The following is an 18967-nucleotide window of genomic DNA, read 5'->3' as shown; positions in this document are numbered from 1 at the left end:
CTCAACTCACTCCAACCCACAGGGGAAGCAGCAGGGTCCTTGGCCTAGGAATCAGAAACCTGGAGCTTTCTTCTGGCCTGGACTCTGTTGCCTCTGGCTTAACAATGCCACTCTATCCTCAGGCTGCCTCCCAAACTGGACCTAAAGGGCAGATGACATGGGGAGTCCTGTGAAGTATACTCACCATACAAAGGAAAGGCAGGAGGGGTGGAAGAGACTATAAGAAGGTGGTGTTACTGGCAGGCTTGAGGTGAAGGTCGTTCTGACAAGTCTCAGTGGAGCTTCTGCTCTATGTCTAGAAGCTGCCCTCTGGAGGGAGGTGGGGAGCTCCTGATGGCCTTATACTGAGGCAGGAGGTAGATGGATTCCAGGATAGACATTTGCAACTAGCCTCTTATTTACACTTCTTGAGGCAGAAGACAGGTGGACTCCAGGACAAACATTTACAACCAGACACCTATCTACACCTCAAGACAGAAGTAACAACAGGCATAAGGCAAATAACTTGTACCTGTCTTCCGTGAACCTGTTAAACAATGGTAATGCCAGGTTCCAAAGGGGGCTGAGTCCTGCTTGAACAGAACAAAGAGGTCACATACTCCCCACCCTCAGGATCAGGGAGACCCCAACTACACACAGGCAGAGAGACCTTCTGGGTCAGAAAGGGAGGGGGTGCCAGGCCCTGACAAGTCTAGATAACCTTCCCACCACGCTCTGCTTTGGAATCTATCTTGACCAAGAGATGCGCACACAGAACAGGGGAGGGCCCTGGGTCTGGTCAGGTGTAGCAAAATAAAACAAGATAATTGGCCAAAGGAAGACTAGACTCCAGAGGAAATGCCCTATGTAAGTAAATTAAGTCACCCTCTGGTGCGCTCCTCATTGAGGGGGATGCCTGCGCCCTCACTTCTCCTTTGGGTGCGTATTACTGCTTTATTTCTGCCTTAGATAAATAAGACTAATTCTCTGGATTCTGTGCTCTCCCACATGTTACACTGTGTTTCTAACAATAAACTTTACACCTATTTTTACAGTCTTTGCTCCCTGAAACATTCTTGCTTTCAATAGGGGGTAAAAGAATCAGGGCAATTCTGCTTTTAGTCTCCAACCAGTCTGGTGGCTGGCATTCCTGGTTTTTATCCAGGCTGCCCAGGTTCAATTCCTGAGCAGAAAATTAAAATCTTGCTTCAAGCCATCACCCACTGCTGTCTCTCCAAAATCAATACCACTGAGGTCGTGGCCCTAGACACCTCCTGACTTTATTCAACTCCCCCCAGCTCCCCACTCTTACCTTGTGTGGTAGAGTAGTGGAAATGAGAAACAGAAGTGAGGAAAGGAGAAAATCCCCTTCCCAGGTGATACCATGGCTAGAATTACCCTTTAATTCTCTGACTTCCAGGCATTAATACTCCCAAATGTTCGATCATACTATCAGAGTTTACATTAACTTTCTGTGTAGTTTTCTTAACCTTAGCTCAAAATAACTCTCCAAAAGTCCCAATAATTTTGTCCTGTAAAATTCTGAAATGCAACTCTAATTCAGCGACTGGCAAACTACAATCCATTCACAGGCCAAATCTGGGTGTTCTATAAATACTGCTTTATTGGAAAACAGCCACACCAACCTCTTTATATGTTGTCTACGTCTATCTTCACACTACAGAGGCAGAGTCTGGGAGCTGTAACTAATACAGCATGGCCCTTGAAGCTTAAAATACTTACTATCTGGCCCTTTATGTAAAGTCTGCCAAACCCAACTCTTAAATCTACCTGCTTTAAGATACAACATAAAAGGGTACAGCTGAAGCTTGTTTCTTGGGGGTTTTTTTGGTTTTATGTCTTTTTGACATTTCTTGGGCCACTCCTGAAGCACATGAAGGTTCCCAGGCTAGGGGTCCAATCAGAGCTGTAGCCGCTGGCCTACACCAGGGCCACAGCAATGTGGGATCCGAGCCACGTCTGCAACCTACACCACAGCTCAAAGCAACGCCAGATCCTTAACCCACTGAGCAAGGCCAAGGATCAAACCCGCAACCTCATGGTTCCTAGTCAGATTCGTTAACCACTGAGCCATGACGGCAACTCCTAAAGGCTGAAAAAAAATAAACTTTTTTCCTTCAAAATTGGCAAGGTTTCACTTTTTAAAAAGAAATCCTAACAAATCTCACATTTACAGAAATCTGCATTTTTGTGTTGAAACAAAAAAAGTATTTTCAGACTTATCAGTGAGAAAAGTATATTTTCTAATACATCCATAAATCTGTTGTGCTGAACTAATTTTACACAGACTACTCAAAAACACACTGGCTTAAAGCTGAATCCGCAAACACACCACTCTTAGTCCCAAGGCCATTTTCTGAAAGTAGGGTAAGCTTGAAAAGTGGGGCCTAAATAATACTTTTATTTTAAAGTGTATTCTACCATCAACTCTAAAAATTAAACTACTGACAATACAATTTCTGACCATGTTTATCGAAGTGTATAATCCTTCTTTATAAGAAATAAAGTTGTTTTGGTTTATTTTTGTCTGCACCCCTGGCTTGTGGAAGTTCCCGGGCCAGGGATCAAACCCATGCCACTGTTGTAACCAGAGCCACAGCAGCGATGACACCAGATCCTTAACCCGCTGAGCCATGAGAGAATTCCCAGGGTTTTTTGACTGTTTAAATACACTTATGAAACTAGACTAAATATATCCAAATATGTGAAGAATCATTCAAAAAAGCAAGATCATATCCAGTTTATGTGTTTAAAAGAAAGTGGGGTTATTCACTGAGGTAAAGGGTGAGGATCCTTTATTTCCCAGCCCTTGACACCCCTCCAAGTGCCTCTCTACGGTCTGAATGTGGTGGATAAATCTGCACATGGGAAGGGTAACAAGGGCACGTCTGCCTTCCTTTCTCAGATGTTAGTGCTTTCTCCCTTGATGATACAAGAAATTGTTCTAAAGTAGGGATAAGAACAAGGACCTTGAGACATGGTGAAAGAAGGAAGGAAGGAAGGAAGGAAGGAAGGAAGGAAGGAAGGAAGGAAGGAAAGAAAGAAAGAAAGAAAGAAAGAAAGAAAGAAAGAAAGAAAGAAGGAAAGAAAGAAAGAAAGAAAGAAAGAAAGAAAGAAGGAAAGAAAGAAAGAAAGAAAGAGGTGCTATTTATAAAATGTAGGCGCTAGGAGAAATTCTAGCCTTCAAATCTAACCCTAAATATTATGCCTGTGAGGATAGTTCCCTCCATCGCTGCTACACTCCCTTCATTAAAAACGAATCCATTCATTCTGAGATCAAAGAGAACAATTTGAGTGTTTTGCTGTCATCTATTCACATCAGTGGCCGTAAGCCCTGTTCAAAAAAGTGCTGAAGAAAAAATTACACACTTTCCCTGACTGTCCTCCAAAGAGCTCAGGCTCATCTACTGCCCTCTCTGTAAGCCAGTCCTAACTGGGTGCAAACTGCCAGGCTAGGAGAACCTGCCCTGGCCCGAGATACAAACCTCCCGGCGAAGGACATCTGCAGTTCTCTCCAAGTGATCAGTTTTCCTTTTGGATTTCATTAGGCTTTAACAGAAAGTAAAATGAGGTTATTACGTATTATCCTCACAAACTTAATCACATTAGTTATTATCATGACTATCCAATACCTGAATAGGATAGTGATATCATGACTATCCAAAATACAACATAAAAGCCCATGGAAACCTGCACATCGAACTAAAGCTCAGAGACCCACTGCCGAACTGCACAATTAAGCAAGATGTTATGCTGTGCCTCCCAGGACCACCAGCAGGCCAAGGCTCTGAAAATCAACCTCAAACGACACCGAGGGCTGACAGCTCACCTGCTTAGAGTCAGGTGGCGCAAAGTTCTGTGTGTCAATCTCCAGGAAGCAGCCTGCAAGCAGATGGCACCAACAGAGCCTCTCAGCAACCCAGGAATCATGAGAGTCATGGTGCTTTCTGGGAAACATCAAACTGAAAGTTAAAATATTTTCAGAAAAAGTAGGTAATTATCAGACCATCTTAGGGACCAATGAAGAAGAATTTGAATTTTTGTTGGCAATGCTATAAGCTGATGTAACAGCAAAACAATTAAGGGCCTAACTTCAGCCTGACAGCTTCTGCTGCTATTTAGAGTTGACTCATCTTCACAGTACATACATATGTAATTACTGGTGCCATCAAATATTCATTTTCTCTATTAGTTTCCAAACTCTCTGACCAAATTTATGTGACTAATCTTATGCTATTACAGAGTTCCCATCATGGCTCAGCAGAAATGAACCCAACTAGCATCCATGAGAATGCGGGTTTGATCCCTGGCCCTGCTTTGCAAGTTAAGGATCCAGTGTTGCCAAGAGCTGCAGTGTAGGTCGCTACACCTATGGTGGCTGTGGCATAAGCTGGCAACTGCAGCTCTGATTCAACCCATAGCCTGGGAACTTCCATATGCTGTAAAGAATAGCTGTAAAAAGAAAAAAAAAAATCTTATGCTATTACAGAAGAGAACAGTAGACTTTATAACTGCCCAATAATTATATTCCACCCAAAGAGCAAGCACCACCTAAGTTATTAATAATTTCTTGTTAAACTGAAAGGGGCAGACACATTTTCTGAGGATAACAGCAATGAGAATAAGAAAACTCTAACTACAGCAGTAACATGGATGGAATATCAAAAATATCACAGTAAATGAAAAGAATGAAAGAAGTCAGACTCAAAGAAGCACATATTCTATGAATCCAGTCACAGAAAATACAAAAACAGACAAAAAACAATCTATTAAGTTAGCAGTTACCCTTGATGAAGAGGTAGTGACAATGTTGTTTCTTAATCTGAATGATCTCATGAGTAATTTCATTTTGAAAAAAATTCATCAGGCCACAGGGGAGTTTGGGGGCAGTAAAAACACTCTGTATGATACCATAATGATGGATATATGTCATATGCTTGTCCAAATCCACAGACAAGCAACCAAGACTGAACCATGATATTAAGATTTGGGGTAATTATGTTCTATCATTTTAGGTTCATCAATTGTAACAAACTTAACACATATGTGGGGGCCAGGAGGGTATGGGAAATCTCTGCACTTACCTTTCAATTTTGCTGGAAGCCTAAAACTGCTCTAAAAAAAATTAAGTCTTAAAAAATTCAATCAAGCAGTTTTCTTAGGATTTAAGGACTTTTGTTTATGTTATATTTCAATAACAAGTTAAAAAAAAAAAAAAAAAAGATTCTCCAACATTTCAAATTCTAAAAACTACTGGCCTATCAGGAAAGTACTGATTGGGAGTCAGATGAGTTTTTTTTGTTCCCTATCATTCTGTTTTCCTCTGCCAATTTTTAAATATTTATTTGCCTAAGGTGGCCGTTTTTAGCATGTTATATTGTCATATATACCTGTCCTTCACTATCCTGGCTTGAGAATAAGTGAAAATACATGCGAGCATTCTATTTCCTAAGCTCCTTGTAAAATACAATATAAATGAACTGTAATACATTTTAGTTGTAAAAATATTCCACCAAACTGTGCTTACATTCCTACTCCACATCACTAATTTAGTCCTTCATCTGGCGAATATTTGTTAAGAGCCCATCATGTGGAAAGCCCTCAGGACACAGAAATGAACAAAACAAAGACCTTAGGGAGCTTACATTTTAGAAGACAAAGGAAAATATACAAGAGTAAATAAACTGAGTGGTGATATCAGTCCATATGTACTTTATTCAGTTATAACCAACTATCAAAAAGCCACTGCTTCATAACTAGTCTTCATAAAAGGTCTATTTCTTTTTTTTTTCTTTTTGTCTTTTTAGGGCTGCACCCACGGCATATGAAATTCCCAGGCTAGGGGATAAAACCAAGCTGCAGCTGCCAGCCTACAGCACAGCCATGGCAACACCAGATCCGAGCCACGTCTGCGACCTATACCACAGGTCACAGCAACACTGGATCCTAAACCCAGTGAGTGAGGCCAGGGATCCAACCCATGTCCTCATAAATACTAGTGGGGTTCATTACCACTGAGTCACGACGGGAACTCCAAAAGGTCTATTTCTGGCCATAGTATTATGCAGCATCATTGTGGATAAAAATGCTACTTGCTATTTTTCTCTCTATTAAATGACGGGAGTATAAGGCCTCTTTCACCTCATGTAAGACTACTAAATGTAGTTTCTCTCCTTCAATGTGATACACCAAAAATGGTACGTCCATCGTTGAAAGGAAGAAGGCAAAACTTACTTTAGAAGTCCATGAGTTTAGAAGTCATTACGTGTATGGCTGGCTGACTGACTGACATGCAATATTCCGGTCCTGGAATTACACTGGGACCTTTGGATATACACCAGCTGGAACACAAACAGTGTCTCCATATAATGAAATCCTCACAAAGTTCCTGCAATGGCAGAGACAACGTATAAGAACAATGCTTGGGGAAACTACTAAAAAGCACTATTGTCTCTTAGCTGCAAAGCAAGCCTACATTCAACGACCCCTTTTCCATCCACTCTTCCTCCCCATTTTCACTTTTCTTGTCTGAGTGTTTCTCTTGCTGTGTGTCTTTTTCACCTTGCTTGATCTGTCTTAAACTCCTGCTGCTTATGATGCCCACCCCATCAACGACCAGACCAATGGCTGGAATGACACGGTTACATGTCATTTAAGGCCAACTTCCCTGAAAAAATTTAACTGATACATAGTTAAATATGGGCATCCCGTTCTGCTCAATGTTTTGGAAAACTATTGCTAAAATAAGCTGTCCTCATCTAAGACACATCTTTTGGTGGTTATACTGTTTCAAAGGTCTACTGCTCAACTGAATTGGAAAACAAAGAAATGTTAATTTTTAAAAGCTGTTCTTTAGCAGGCAGGGTGTGGGAGAGACTGGGAGTTTAGGGTTAGTGGATGCAAAGTATTACATTTAGAATGGATAAACAATAAAGTCCTACTATATAGCACAGGGCTAGACCATGATGGAAAATAATGTAAAAAAAGAATGTGCACACACACACACACACAAATTGAGTCACTTCACTGTACAGCAGAAATTGGCATGTTGTAAATCAACTATACTTTAATAAAAAAAATAATAAAAGTTGTTCTCTCCAAAATTCTAAAATCTGGAGTTCCTGTCATGGTGCAGCAGAAACGAATCCGACTAGGAACCACCAGGTTGCGGGTTCGATCCCGGGGCTTGCTCAGCGGGTTAAGGATCCGGTGTCACCATGAGATGTGGTGTAGGTCACAGATTTGACTTGGATCCTGCATTGCTGTGGCTGTGGTGTAGGCCATCAGCTATAGCTCCAATTGGACCCCAAGCCTGGGAATTTCCATATGCCATAGAAGTGGCCCTACAAAAAGCAGGAAAAAAAAATCTTACATCTTATTTTGTAACAATGGTAAGCATGACCAAGAGTGCCACCTACTGGTAAATAAAGGGTATTTTCAAAATCAAATTGTGTACCTTCCAAAGCAATAGGGTATTAAAAAAAAACTACCCATATTTTGAAATATGACCAGTGGTTTAATATACTCAAGATAAGAATTAATTAAATATAGAAAATTAACATATTTTAAGTAATTTTTAAAACCATACAGAAAAGAATATTCTATCAATGTACCCTCATGAGTCTTACCTCACCAGTTATTTTATTTCTGAAACAAAGAGAAGCATCATAAATGCAAAGCAAAACCTATGTTCATTTAGGCAGAAAAAAAAAAAAAGAAAAAAATTATGGAGTTCCCATCGTGGCTCAGTAGAAACAAATCTGACTAGTATCCCTGAGGACGCAGGTTCGATCCCTGGCCCCGCTCCGTAGTGTAGGTCAAAGATGAGGCTTGGATCTGGCGTTGCTGTGGCTGTGGTATATAGCTGGCAGCTATAACTCAATTTGACCCCTAGCCTGGGAACTTGCATATGCCATGGGTGTGGCTCTAAAAAGACCAAAAAAAAAAAAAAATTACTACAACAGATTAAATTTAAGATTTAGAATGAACTATACTAGTTTTGGTTCAAACATGTATTAAAATAAGTATATTCAACACATGTATGTTCAATATATGTATGTATACTGCTTAACAATTACTGGGGTGCCAGGCACTATTTTAAGCCTGGAGACACAATAAAGAAGACACAAGACCCTTGCTATTGTGAGGCCTTTATCACAAGCCTTAATAATAAACAGATAATTAACAAGACACACACACAGATTACAATGAGTGTGATGAAGGAAATAAGAGTGACAGGGTAGGTGGGGGAATATCAGGAAACCTCCCTCAAGAGGCATCTGAGCTGAGACCTGGGTGATAAGGAAGAGGCAGACAAGTAGGTGTCAAGCGCAGAGCACTGGAGCAGAGGTCCCATCACAGAAATGATCCTGGTGTGTTTGAAGAAGCACAGCCAGTGTGACTGGAGAGCAGTGAGTTAGGGACAGGAGATATGGTTGAGCAGGAGGACACCTGCCAGGCCACAGCAGGCCACAGGAAGGCTGTGGACATTCTTCCAAGGGTGATGGGAAGCAACTAGAGGGTTTGAATAAAACAGTAGAGAGACAAGATTTAATTTACATTAAAGGATCACTCAGGCTGCCTTGTAAAGAGATCATAGAGGGGCAAGAGTAGTAGCAGGAAGTTTGGTTATAAGACTCCAGGCTAAGCTAAGATATGCTAAAACTAAGACAGAAGTAGATGAACATGGAAAAGATTTTGAAATTAGAGCCCTCTCAGTTGCTGATAGATTGAAGTGTGAGCAAGCATTGAGAGAAAGAAAAACCAAGAATGCCTCAAAGAGCACGAATGCACTGAAATAAACTCACAGAGCTAGCACGGCACCTGCTGATTTAGAATGCTAGGTGCCACTGAGGATGCACGGGGGCTTCTGACATTTGGTGAGGGGACCTGAGTTGAATACAAATTATTACAGAGCACTCAACTCAGAACCAGCAGAACCGGGCTCAGATCTGACTCGCTTCTGCTTTGCGACCTTGAGTAAATCACCCCTTTTCCATTTTTAAATGGGAATGCCAATACTACCACATTGGAATGTGAGGCATCTGTGGAAATACCTGGTGAGCAGAAGCATTCCTAAAAATCAGTCCAAATACATGACCCCTGCCAAACAATCTAGAGAAACAATGGGTTGATATTGCCAATAACTAATTCCCCAGCCTGATCTGTTTGCTATTACGTAAGTATGACACAGTACTAAATACAATCTCCTGCTCAGAATTTTGGTCACTGTTATTTTCCCAATCGGTAATGTCATGATTTGTAAAAATTATTATTTTTAAACCATAAATGTGTGACCTCAAATAATTATATAGCACGTAGTAAACCTGCTTTTGTCATGCTCTCAGAGTCCAGATGTCTCTTAATGTTTCTATTCCCTTTCAGGAATAAACATAAAGTTTAGCAGCCACTGTAATGTTTTATTTAAAAATGCTGGGTGGGAGGTCCCGCTGTGGCACAACAGGATCAGCAATGTCTCTGGAACACCAGGATGCAGGTTTGATACACACCCAGCAGAGGATCTGGTGTTGCCACAGCAACTGCAGCTCGGATCTGGTACCTGGTGAGGGACCTCCATATGCCATGGAGTGGACAAAAACGAAGAAAAAAAAAAAAATGCCAGGTGACATAAAATAATCCATCACAGGTTTGGCTACAGTTTTACTTTCCTCAGCACAGTATGAACTCAAACTGGCAGAACCATACAGGGAACCACCTCTGGCCAGACAAGGGGTACAGGAACAGATGGCAGGACAGAAGTAGTACAGAAGGCCAAGGAGACCCCCAAATCTAGGTCTCAAGGGAAAAGGCACTGCTCTAGCAGAAACTCAGGAGTCTGCAGAACACTAGGGCAGAGCTCCAGGAGTGTTTAATTTGGCTCTGCTTCAAGCACTATGTACCAAAGATGGCATTAAAAGTAATTAAGGGAGTTCCCGTCGTGGCGCAGTGAGTGGTTAACGAATCGGACTAGGAACCATGAGGTTGTGGGTTCGGTCCCTGCCCTTGCTCAGTGGGTTAACGATCCGGCGCTGCCGTGAGCTGTGGCGTTGGTTGCAGACGCGGCTAGGATCCCGCGTTGCTGTGGCTCTGGCGTAGGCCGGTGGCTACAGCTCCAATTCAACCCCTAGCCTGGGAACCTCCATATGCTGCGGGACCGGCCCAAGAGATAGCAGCAACAACAACAACAACAAAAAGACAAAAGACAAAAAAAAAAAAAAAAAAAGTAATTAAGAGCCTAGTTTCTGGGGTCAGACAGGTTTGAGTTCTCACCGTAGCTTACTGCCACTTACCAGCTTTGCCTTTTAAGCCAGCAGCTAAACTTAAGCCCCTAAATTTTAGGTTTCTCAGTGTTGAAAATGGGATTAATGATACCTGTACCTCACTGAGCTGTTTTAATGACATGATGCATGTAAATCATTTAGTATAGGGTCTGGCACAGTGTTAATTATTAATATGCAGTTCACTGATTTTTCTTTTTCCATTTTAGGCAATGCACAAAGAAAAGTTGGAAAATTACCAAAAAAAAAAAAATTATAAAGAAAAATTACCCAACTCCTGTAACTTTTAGGTTTACTAACCTCAGATTTTAAGATTCCCTAGCAACTTGTTTTTGATAGATCCTTTCTAAAACTGCTTTCTAAAAGGTCTACCAATTTATACTTCCATAAGCCAAATATGACTGCACCCATTTCTGTACATTCAAAAATGGCTCATCTTGGAGTTCTCTTGTGGTGCAGTGGGTTAATGATCTGGCATTGTCAATGCAGCAGACCAGTTGCTGCTGTGGCACAGGTTGGATCCCTGGCCCAGGAACCTCCACATGCCACAGGCTCAGCAAAAACAAACGAGCAAGTGCTAAAAAAAAAAAAAAAACAAAAAAAAAACTCACCTTTATTTTGCAGGTACTTATGCCAAAAGTAGTAAAGAACTAAAGATGGTTCCCAACCTCAAAATGATCACTGGGATGGGACTACAGAACTGACACTGGACACTCTCCTGTCTTCTCTCCAAGAGATGACCTGGGAAATACCCGTGTCTACAAAGATACAGGGAGCAGCCTCTGAGCTACATAGGCTTTGCTGGAATTTTTCCTTTGCTCACAACAGAATCATCCCAGTTAAACTTCAACAAGCTTAACAAATGTTTCCTAACTGCTATGCAGATTTCCAATTAGGCAAAATGGAATGTTTGTGAGGCCTCTGAAATAATCTATGAACCCCTTTAATGTCACTTCTAAATCTTCTCCCAAAGAGTCCTCTGCCTTTAGGTTTTCAAGCCTTAAAAGGCCTAAACCAGGTGGAACTTTAGGGTGCACAAAACTGATAACTTCATGCAAACATTTGAGTGTGTATACATAAATAAGCATAGGGCTGTGGACATATGTATTATGCATATGTATCATTTAAATACAAACTAAACATGACAGAAGTGACTGCTGAACCAAGTAAAAGTTGTAATTTCCATGCAAAAGTAGAATGTTAGATCTGAAAAGAATCTTGTAAATCATCTCTAATTCAACCTTTTTCTGTCAGATGAGGAAGCAAGGCCCAAAGAACGTAAATATCCAGCTCCCAGAGCTAGATTATCTTATGTTTCTCAGCATTTCTTCTTTCACTGCATTCTGTCTCTACCACGATTTGAATAAATGCCTACCAACGGAGTAATACCCAGGAAACCCCGTTTGACACCAACAGGAACAAGCACTGCTCCAAAGACAAATGACCTTTCAACTGCACTCCGCTTCAAGGTATACAAAGACCACAAGATAATAACTACGCATGTTGATGCCATTTCTTTCGCAGAAAGAAACTCTGGTTCATATAAGAAATTTGTTCCTAGGCTTTGGGGACATACAGGCTCTTCATTTCCTAGGTATGTGATCTTAGTCGAGATACTTGACTTTCTGTATCTCAGTTTAAAGATTAATTATACGGAATAACATCTAAACTCCCAGGGTTGACGGAAGAATTACAATTAGCGCAACACTTGACTGTAGTTAAGAATCTTACGTGCTCGGCAAAGAGGACTCAACCTGCCTAACAGATCCTGCTTGGTCCTTTCGCCCAAATTACAGCATCTGAAAATAATCTGGGGTGAGGAAGAGGCGGGATGTACCTGAATAGCCGAGTGCAGCCGAAACTACAAACTACGCGTCGCTCTGAGCTCAAGGCCACTCAGTGAATCAAAACTCCAAGGGAGCTTTTCGTCCGCCACTGGGGCGGCAGGGACAGAGGTCCAAGAGGCTGAGCTGTTCCCGCCGCCACCTCAGACGCAGCAAACCACGCCCGCTTTTCCCTAGCAGCGCCGAGGGCCGGGTGCAGGCCACCTACGCCGGCCGCGGCCTTGCTCGGGGTCTGGTTAAGGTCTAAGGTGCGCGAAGTGAAGCCGCACTTTCCATACCCGCGCAGTAAGCAAGTTCCACTTCGCTCCCGCTTTTGCCGCGGGGACTCAGTTCTAACTCCCGGGCCAAGTTCCCCTCCCCCGGCTCCGCAGAGCTTCCTGTGTCCCGGACGTGACGCAGCAGCCGCACGAGCGAGTCCCACATTTCATTGGTCGCTGCCGTCCTCTGGGTGGAGCGGTGCGGGACCTCACAGAGCAGAGAGAGCCGGTAACTCAAGTCTCCGCCCCCTAGCTCAGCCATCTCCAAGGTGATCGCTACCCGGTCACCCATTTGGCCGCAAGCCCAGAGTTACGTCATTGTTTATGCGCCGGAAACGGTCATTCCTGCGCCAGGGAAGGGGGCGGTGACGACGCCGGCTGGGCCGGCGCCCGAGAAGTTGGGACCGGCCCCGGCCTGGGTCGGACAGCGGAGGTGACAGACTTCTGCTCGTCCCATTGACGATGGCGGTGTTTCACGACGAAGTGGAGATCGAGGACTTCCAATATGACGAGGACTCCGAGACGTACTTCTACCCCTGCCCGTGTGGGGATAACTTCTGCATCACCAAGGTAGCTACAGAATCCAGCCCGGCAATTCGGAGCAGGCGCGCTTTCCCTTTGCCGCGTTTCTGCCGTAGATCCGCGCGGCTTATAGTTACCCACGTCCTTCTTTATTCGTTTTTGAATTCCCCCGAAGTTGATGACTCTGCGCTCTCAGTGGGCACAAGTTCTGGCTTAGTCGGCCTGGTGGTGGGAGGGTAGGGTGTGGATGGCGAGGGGCATCAGTCTTCTCGCTATCCACTTAAGGATCCACTTCTGGGATACTCCTTTGGAGGAAGGGACGTGTTTTTGTCTTCCTAAGGGTTTTGAGGCCACTGAACCTTGACTCACCCTCCTAGGTATTTCCGCCAAATGACACTTCCAGGGAAGAGTGGGGCTGGTCTTTCTCTTGGAAGGTGCTTTTGGTTCTCACATGCTTTGTGGGGAGGCCAACCTCAAAGGAGCTTGCCCATAGAGGTGGGAGGTTTGGGGGAAGGAGGAGGTCACCAAGGGAAGACTATGCTGACCATACGATGTTTGATTTTGTTGTAGGAAGATTTGGAGAATGGGGAAGACGTGGCAACGTGCCCTAGCTGCTCACTCATTATTAGAGTGATTTATGACAAAGTAAGGGGTCAAATTTTAAAAGGTGGGAGGAGGGTTGCAAAGACCTAGAGCAGTCTGCCTGTGATACGTCAGCGCAGGAGAATGTTTTCTAATAGTGTGTTATTGGGGAAGTTCCTATTGTGGCTCTGCAGAAGTGATCCCGACTGGGATCCATGAGGATGTGGGTTGATCCTTGGCCTTGTTCGGTGGGTTAAGGATCCAGCGTTGCCATGAGCTGTGGTATGGGTTGCAGACAGCCTAGAAACTGCATTGCTGTGGCTGTTGTGTAGGCAGCTGTAGCTCCAATTCAACCCTGAGCCTGGGAATTTCCATATGCCAGGGCTGGGGCCCTAAAAAGAAAAGGAAAAAAAAAAAAAAAAAGAAAAAAGAAAACCTAATAGTGTGTTATGTAAATGCTGTGTTTTTAAAACAAATATTAAAAACCATTAATAAGGGAGTTGCTGATGTGGGTTACGGCTGACTAGTATCCATGAGGATGTGGGTTTGATCCCTGGCCTGGATCAGTGGGTTAAGGATAGGGCTTTGAAGTGAGCTGTGGTGTAGGTCGCAGATGCGGCTCAGATCCTGAGTTGCTGTGGTTGTGACTCTGATTTGACCCCTAGCCTGGAAACGTACATATGCAGCAAGTGCTGCCCTCAAAACCAAAAACAAACAGGAAAAAAACATTAATAAGCAGCTATATTGTAAATTAAAGTTTTAAAAACTCAAATTCGTTAACTCATTTTGCTTTGGGGAAGGCAATAAAGAAGGCTGCTCTGTATCTGGTGAATATTAGTGATTACTTATTAAGTAGAGATGATGATTCTGGTGCTGAGATTGACTCATTGAATGAGGATGAAGTGGTAAAGGAATGGAAAAACTTACGTTAATAGAGCTGGATTGAATCTGTAACAAAATAAATGTTTGCTATTGATGCATCTGTGACACAGACATTTGGTGATGAATGTAATTTCTTGTTCTGCCTTAGGATCAGTTTACTTGTGGAGAGACAGTCCCAGCCCCTTCCACCAACAAAGAACTAGTTAAATGCTAAAGAAGACTTCAGGACTTCAAAGCCTGAACTTTTGGGAATGAGCCAAGGTGGAAGAATCAAATGCAGAGTCACTGGCTTCTTCATGTGGACCATCATTTTGTAGTTTGCTGTTCATTAGCCTGTGGATTCTTTCCATTGGCGGCTGGGTTCATCTCCAATTGAAGAAGCAGGTTCACCACATGACATACCCAGGTTTTGTGCTTAGAACTTTAAAATTGGAAGTGTTCTTAATTTTCCATCCACACTTAAAAGAAGATAATTTCAAATCAGTGCTTTCTTTCCCTCAGTTTTGTTGCTTTTATAACGTACACCTAATTTCATTATCTGACAACAGCATTATCTACCTTAAAGTCATTAAGATGCTTTAATTTAAAAAAGGGATTTTATTTTTTAGTTGGTCATTAAGATTATTAAAACTAGCCATTTCTTTAATTTCACATCATCTTTGCTGTTCTAAACTGAAGGAAATTAGTTGCCTCTTGTCAGTCAGGATTGCACCTTCAGTTGGCCATGCCAGTCTCCCAGAGCTAGCAGTTAGTCAAATGTTTGTGTTCTGTTAAGCATGCCATTTCCGTTATTCAACACCTGTTTTTGCTGAAGATGAATTTGAAAATGAGATGCCTCTTCTAGTTAAATATGCCCTTGAGTGGAGATCCCCATCCTGACTCAGTGGAAATGAATCTGGCTAGTATCCACAAGGATGCAGGTTCAATCCCTGGCCTCTATCACTGGGTTAGGAATCCGGCGTTGCCTTGAGCTGTTGTGTAGGTCACAGACACAGCTCGGATCTGGCATTGCTGTGGCTGTGGTATAGGCCAGCGCCTACAGCTCCGATTCAGCCCCTAGCCTGGGAACCTCCATATGCCAAGGGTGCAGCCCTAAAAAAAAAAAAGAAAAAATGTGCCTTGAGGCTCATTTGATAAACTTCTATAAGCTGCAACCACATCAGAGATTCACTCTTTGCAGTGAAATTTTGCCCTGGAGAAAAGCATATAAAGATAAGCTATCAGTCTTCCTTTGCTACAGTCCTTAGAGTAGCAAGAAGTAGAATCACTCATATAGAAATTCCAGAATTCCCTTTATATACACACCTTTGCTATGTGTATATAAAGTTAAACAAACCAATGTCTGGCAGGTTGTTTGGGGAATGGCTCCTGCAGTTAGAAAAATAGCTTGCCAAAATGTGAACATTTTGTTACTAAGTGATAAATGTGCTGAACACACTCTTTGAGGGTCTAAATTAAAACAGGCAAGTGTTTTTTTTCTCCCTGCTAGCAGCATAGCTATGTGGAGCCATTAGGCTGAGACATAATTAACCACCGAAAATTGAATGCCAGGACTGCTTGGTACATTATATGAACTATTATATGGCACATGCTTCATGTTAGGAGAAACCCCATCCCCATTTGAGACACTGATGCCCCAGGGGTAATCCACAGTTGTTTGAAAGCAGTGACGGCTCAGGTGAACAGAGCAGGGTGTGTGTTGACCCTTGGGGATGAGCTGCAATGAGAAACTGAGGTTTTGTAGATACCAATAACTGATGATGAATTTCAGGCAATAACAGACATCCTTGGTGTCATAGTCTGCTAGAGCACAGAAGAGCAGGAAGAAGTTCCCTAAGTCCAGACGTCCCAGGAGAAAAGAAGCAAATGGTACTGGCGATGAATAAACTGTGATAATGAGAACAATTTTGTTTCCAAGGCAAGTGAATCACTAAATCTGTTAACCACAAAAACACATATCAGGATTTAATGCTATGTTAAGCAGAAGGTAAAACCAGGTCTTGAAGGTCTGACTAGCATTCTTTGTGGTGTGTGCCTTGTTTAGCTTAACAGACATTTCAGAGCCTCTGAGAACTGATGGTAATCCAGGCTTTGTCTCTTGCTAGCTTTGTGATCTTTGGCAAGGCTAGTGGATTCCTCATCTGTACAATTAGGAGACTGGTTCAGGGGGTTTCAAACTCAGTACTATAATTTCAGGCTTTGTAGTTTGCAGATGCTGGAATGATAATTGAAACCTTTCTAAACTAAACATGATCTACAAGGATCATGCATGTACTTTAGTGTATACATTCAGAACCCTTATTTTGTGGAAAGCACCCAACATTTTTGATAACTGTACATATTAATTTATTACCAGAATAAATTGTATTGGCATGCTAAATAAAAGATTATTTATATCCCTTTGTTTTCATGCAGTATTCTTCCCCTAGACACCAGTGTTAATGTATTAAAAGGTTATAGTGTGATTTTATATGAGGTGGAAATCTAACCTTTGGGATATTATAAGTAGGTTTCTGATATGAACAGTAAGTTTTAAAATAGGAAAGAAATTGCCACTCTTTCTACAGTTTGACCACATGAGTTTTGGTTCTGAAGTTTTATTGTTATTCAGGAAAAAATAGCTTTGAATTGTGGCAATAAGGCAAAAATAGTTGACATTCTTTCTTTTTTTTTTTTTTTTTTTTTTTTTGTCTTTTTGCCTTTTCTAGGGCTGCTCCCTCGGCATATGGAGGTTCCCAGGATAGGGGTCAAATCGGAGCTGTAGCCACCGGCCTACACTAGAGCCACAGCAATGTGGGACCCAAGCCGCATCTGCAACCTACACCACAGCTCACGGCAACACCGGATCCTTAACCCACTGAGCAAGGCCAGGGATCGAACCTGCAACCTCATGGTTCCTAGTCAGATTCGTTAACCACTACTCCACGACAGGAACTCCAAAAATAGTTGACATTCTTAGCCGAGTAATTCAGTTCATTGCTAGGAAGGAAGGTTGATATTTAAGACTGACGATCAATGAGGGAGCCATCAAAATGGAGCAGTAGGATCTGGAGCTCACCTCCTTCCACAAGTACATCAAAAATACATAGACATGTCAAATGATTCTCACAGGACATCTGAATGCTAGCAGAAGACCCTAGACTTCTGAAAAGGCAAGAAAATCTCTACCTAACTGGGTAGGAAAAAAGAAAAGGTGGGGGGGAGGACAGGACCTGTACCCCTGGGAGAGAGCTGTTAAAGAGGAAAGGTTCCCACATCCTGAGAAGTCCCCTCAGAGGCAGGGATATCAGGACAGAGGGGGAGTTTTGGAGCCTCACAGGCATGCACAGCAACCAGTTTGCAGAGGGCAAAACGGAGAGAGACCTGCTCAGAAGGTTGGTGCCATGGCCCTGAGCTCCCCAGCGTGAGACTCATCCACTGGTGCAGGTGGGGTCTGGGCCCTGAAGTTTGGGCTTCAGAGATCAGACCAGGGGTTAGGGTTGGCCATAAGAGATAGCCTGAAGGGGCTGGGGTGTGGTGCAGCCACAACTGAGGGTGCAGCCCAAGAAGACTGGGCCTGCAAGGCCCATTTGTTGTGGGGAGATGCATGAGGGGAAGGGCAGGACTGCCATAGGAGCCTCTTTCCGTGCAAGCATGCTATCAGATGACGGCATCCACCCCACCCCACCCCCACTCTGGAGGCAGGCATGAGCCACTACTGCCATCATGGGCATGAGCTGCCTCACCTGCAAACCTCCTATCACAGGAATAACAGCCAGCACACTGAAGAAAGAGGTGGAAGGCATCCATTCTAAAAACACTCCTCACATCAAAAATAGTAAACCCACGGAAGTTACACAGGGATGCTTCCGCATATAAATAGACTTCTAAGACCACAGTAGACCATTGTTTCTCCTAAACTCACAGAGAAAGAGAAATACAAGTAAAACGAAGAAGCAAAGGAACAACTCCCCGTTAAAAGACCAAGATAATTCCCATGAAAGAACAATGAAATAGACCTCTTCTAATGGACGCTGAGTTAAAAAGGGAGATAGTGAAAATACTGAAAGAAATAAGAAGGGTTATCAACAGAAACGCAGTTACTGGTAAAAAGAACTAGAAAAAATAAATTGGTGTGTTTTGGGGTTTTTTTTGTTTTTGTTTTTTTTTTTACTTTTTAGGGCCACACCCTTGGCATATGGAAGTTCCCAGGCTAGGGGTTGAACTGGGGTTGCAGCTGCTGGCCTACATCACAGCCATAGCAATGTGGGATCCAAGCTGTATTTGTGACCTACGTCACAGCTCACGGCAACACTGGATCCATAACCTACTGAGCAAGGCCAGGGATTGAACCTACATCCTCATGGATACTAATTGGATTCTTAATCCACTGAGCCACAGCAGGAACTCCCAAATTGGTGTTAAATCTTGTCAAAAGCTTTTTCTGCATCTATTGAGATGACCATATGGTTTTTATTCTTCAGTTTGTTAATGCGTTGTATCACACTGATTGATTTGTGGATATTGAAGAATCCATGAATTCCTGGGATAAGTCCCGCTTGAACAAGGTATATGATCCTTTTAATGTACTTTCAGATTCTGTTTGCTTGTATTTCACTGAGAA

General features: G+C 42.8%; 2 protein-coding genes across 23 annotated transcripts in view; one reads left to right on the top strand and one right to left on the bottom strand.

Moving 5' to 3' along the window:
- The window catches only part of OXNAD1 (oxidoreductase NAD binding domain containing 1), a 41427-nt gene extending 28954 nt beyond the window's left edge, over positions 1–12473 (bottom strand). For 5 of the 22 annotated variants that reach the window (XR_002338144.2, XR_014825066.1, XM_001925300.6 and 2 more), the window contains exons 1-3: positions 12400–12473; positions 3830–3947; positions 3486–3549 (exon numbers count right to left, since the gene is read on the bottom strand). Coding sequence is in view for 14 of the 22 variants with exons in the window: in XM_001925300.6 (XP_001925335.5) it covers positions 3486–3549; positions 3830–3939 (174 nt within the window). In the remaining 8 variants the exon portion in view is untranslated. Of the gene's footprint in view, positions 1–3485; positions 3550–3829; positions 3963–6234; positions 6389–10888; positions 11036–12114 lie in introns of those variants that run through there. The other 17 variants (XR_014825067.1, XM_021071348.2, XM_084991824.1 and 14 more) reach the window with 10 other exon arrangements.
- Positions 12474–12714: 241 nt separating this feature from the next.
- Positions 12715–16747, top strand: DPH3 (diphthamide biosynthesis 3). Its single transcript, NM_001243616.1, is given in 3 exon segments — positions 12715–12948; positions 13471–13545; positions 14513–16747. Coding segments are annotated over 3 exon segments (249 nt in total). The 5' UTR covers positions 12715–12840; the 3' UTR covers positions 14579–16747.
- The last annotated feature ends 2220 nt before the right edge of the window (positions 16748–18967 follow it).

Source organism: Sus scrofa, chromosome 13 (genome assembly GCF_054392235.1).
Source record: "Sus scrofa isolate SSC_HxYL_T2T_F1_AM1 chromosome 13, Sscrofa_HxYL_maternal_Yorkshire_Landrace_v2.0, whole genome shotgun sequence".
Classification (NCBI taxonomy): Eukaryota; Metazoa; Chordata; class Mammalia; order Artiodactyla; family Suidae; genus Sus; species Sus scrofa.
Note: the sequence above shows the minus strand (reverse complement) of the source record. Positions and strands in the feature narration are given on the sequence as shown.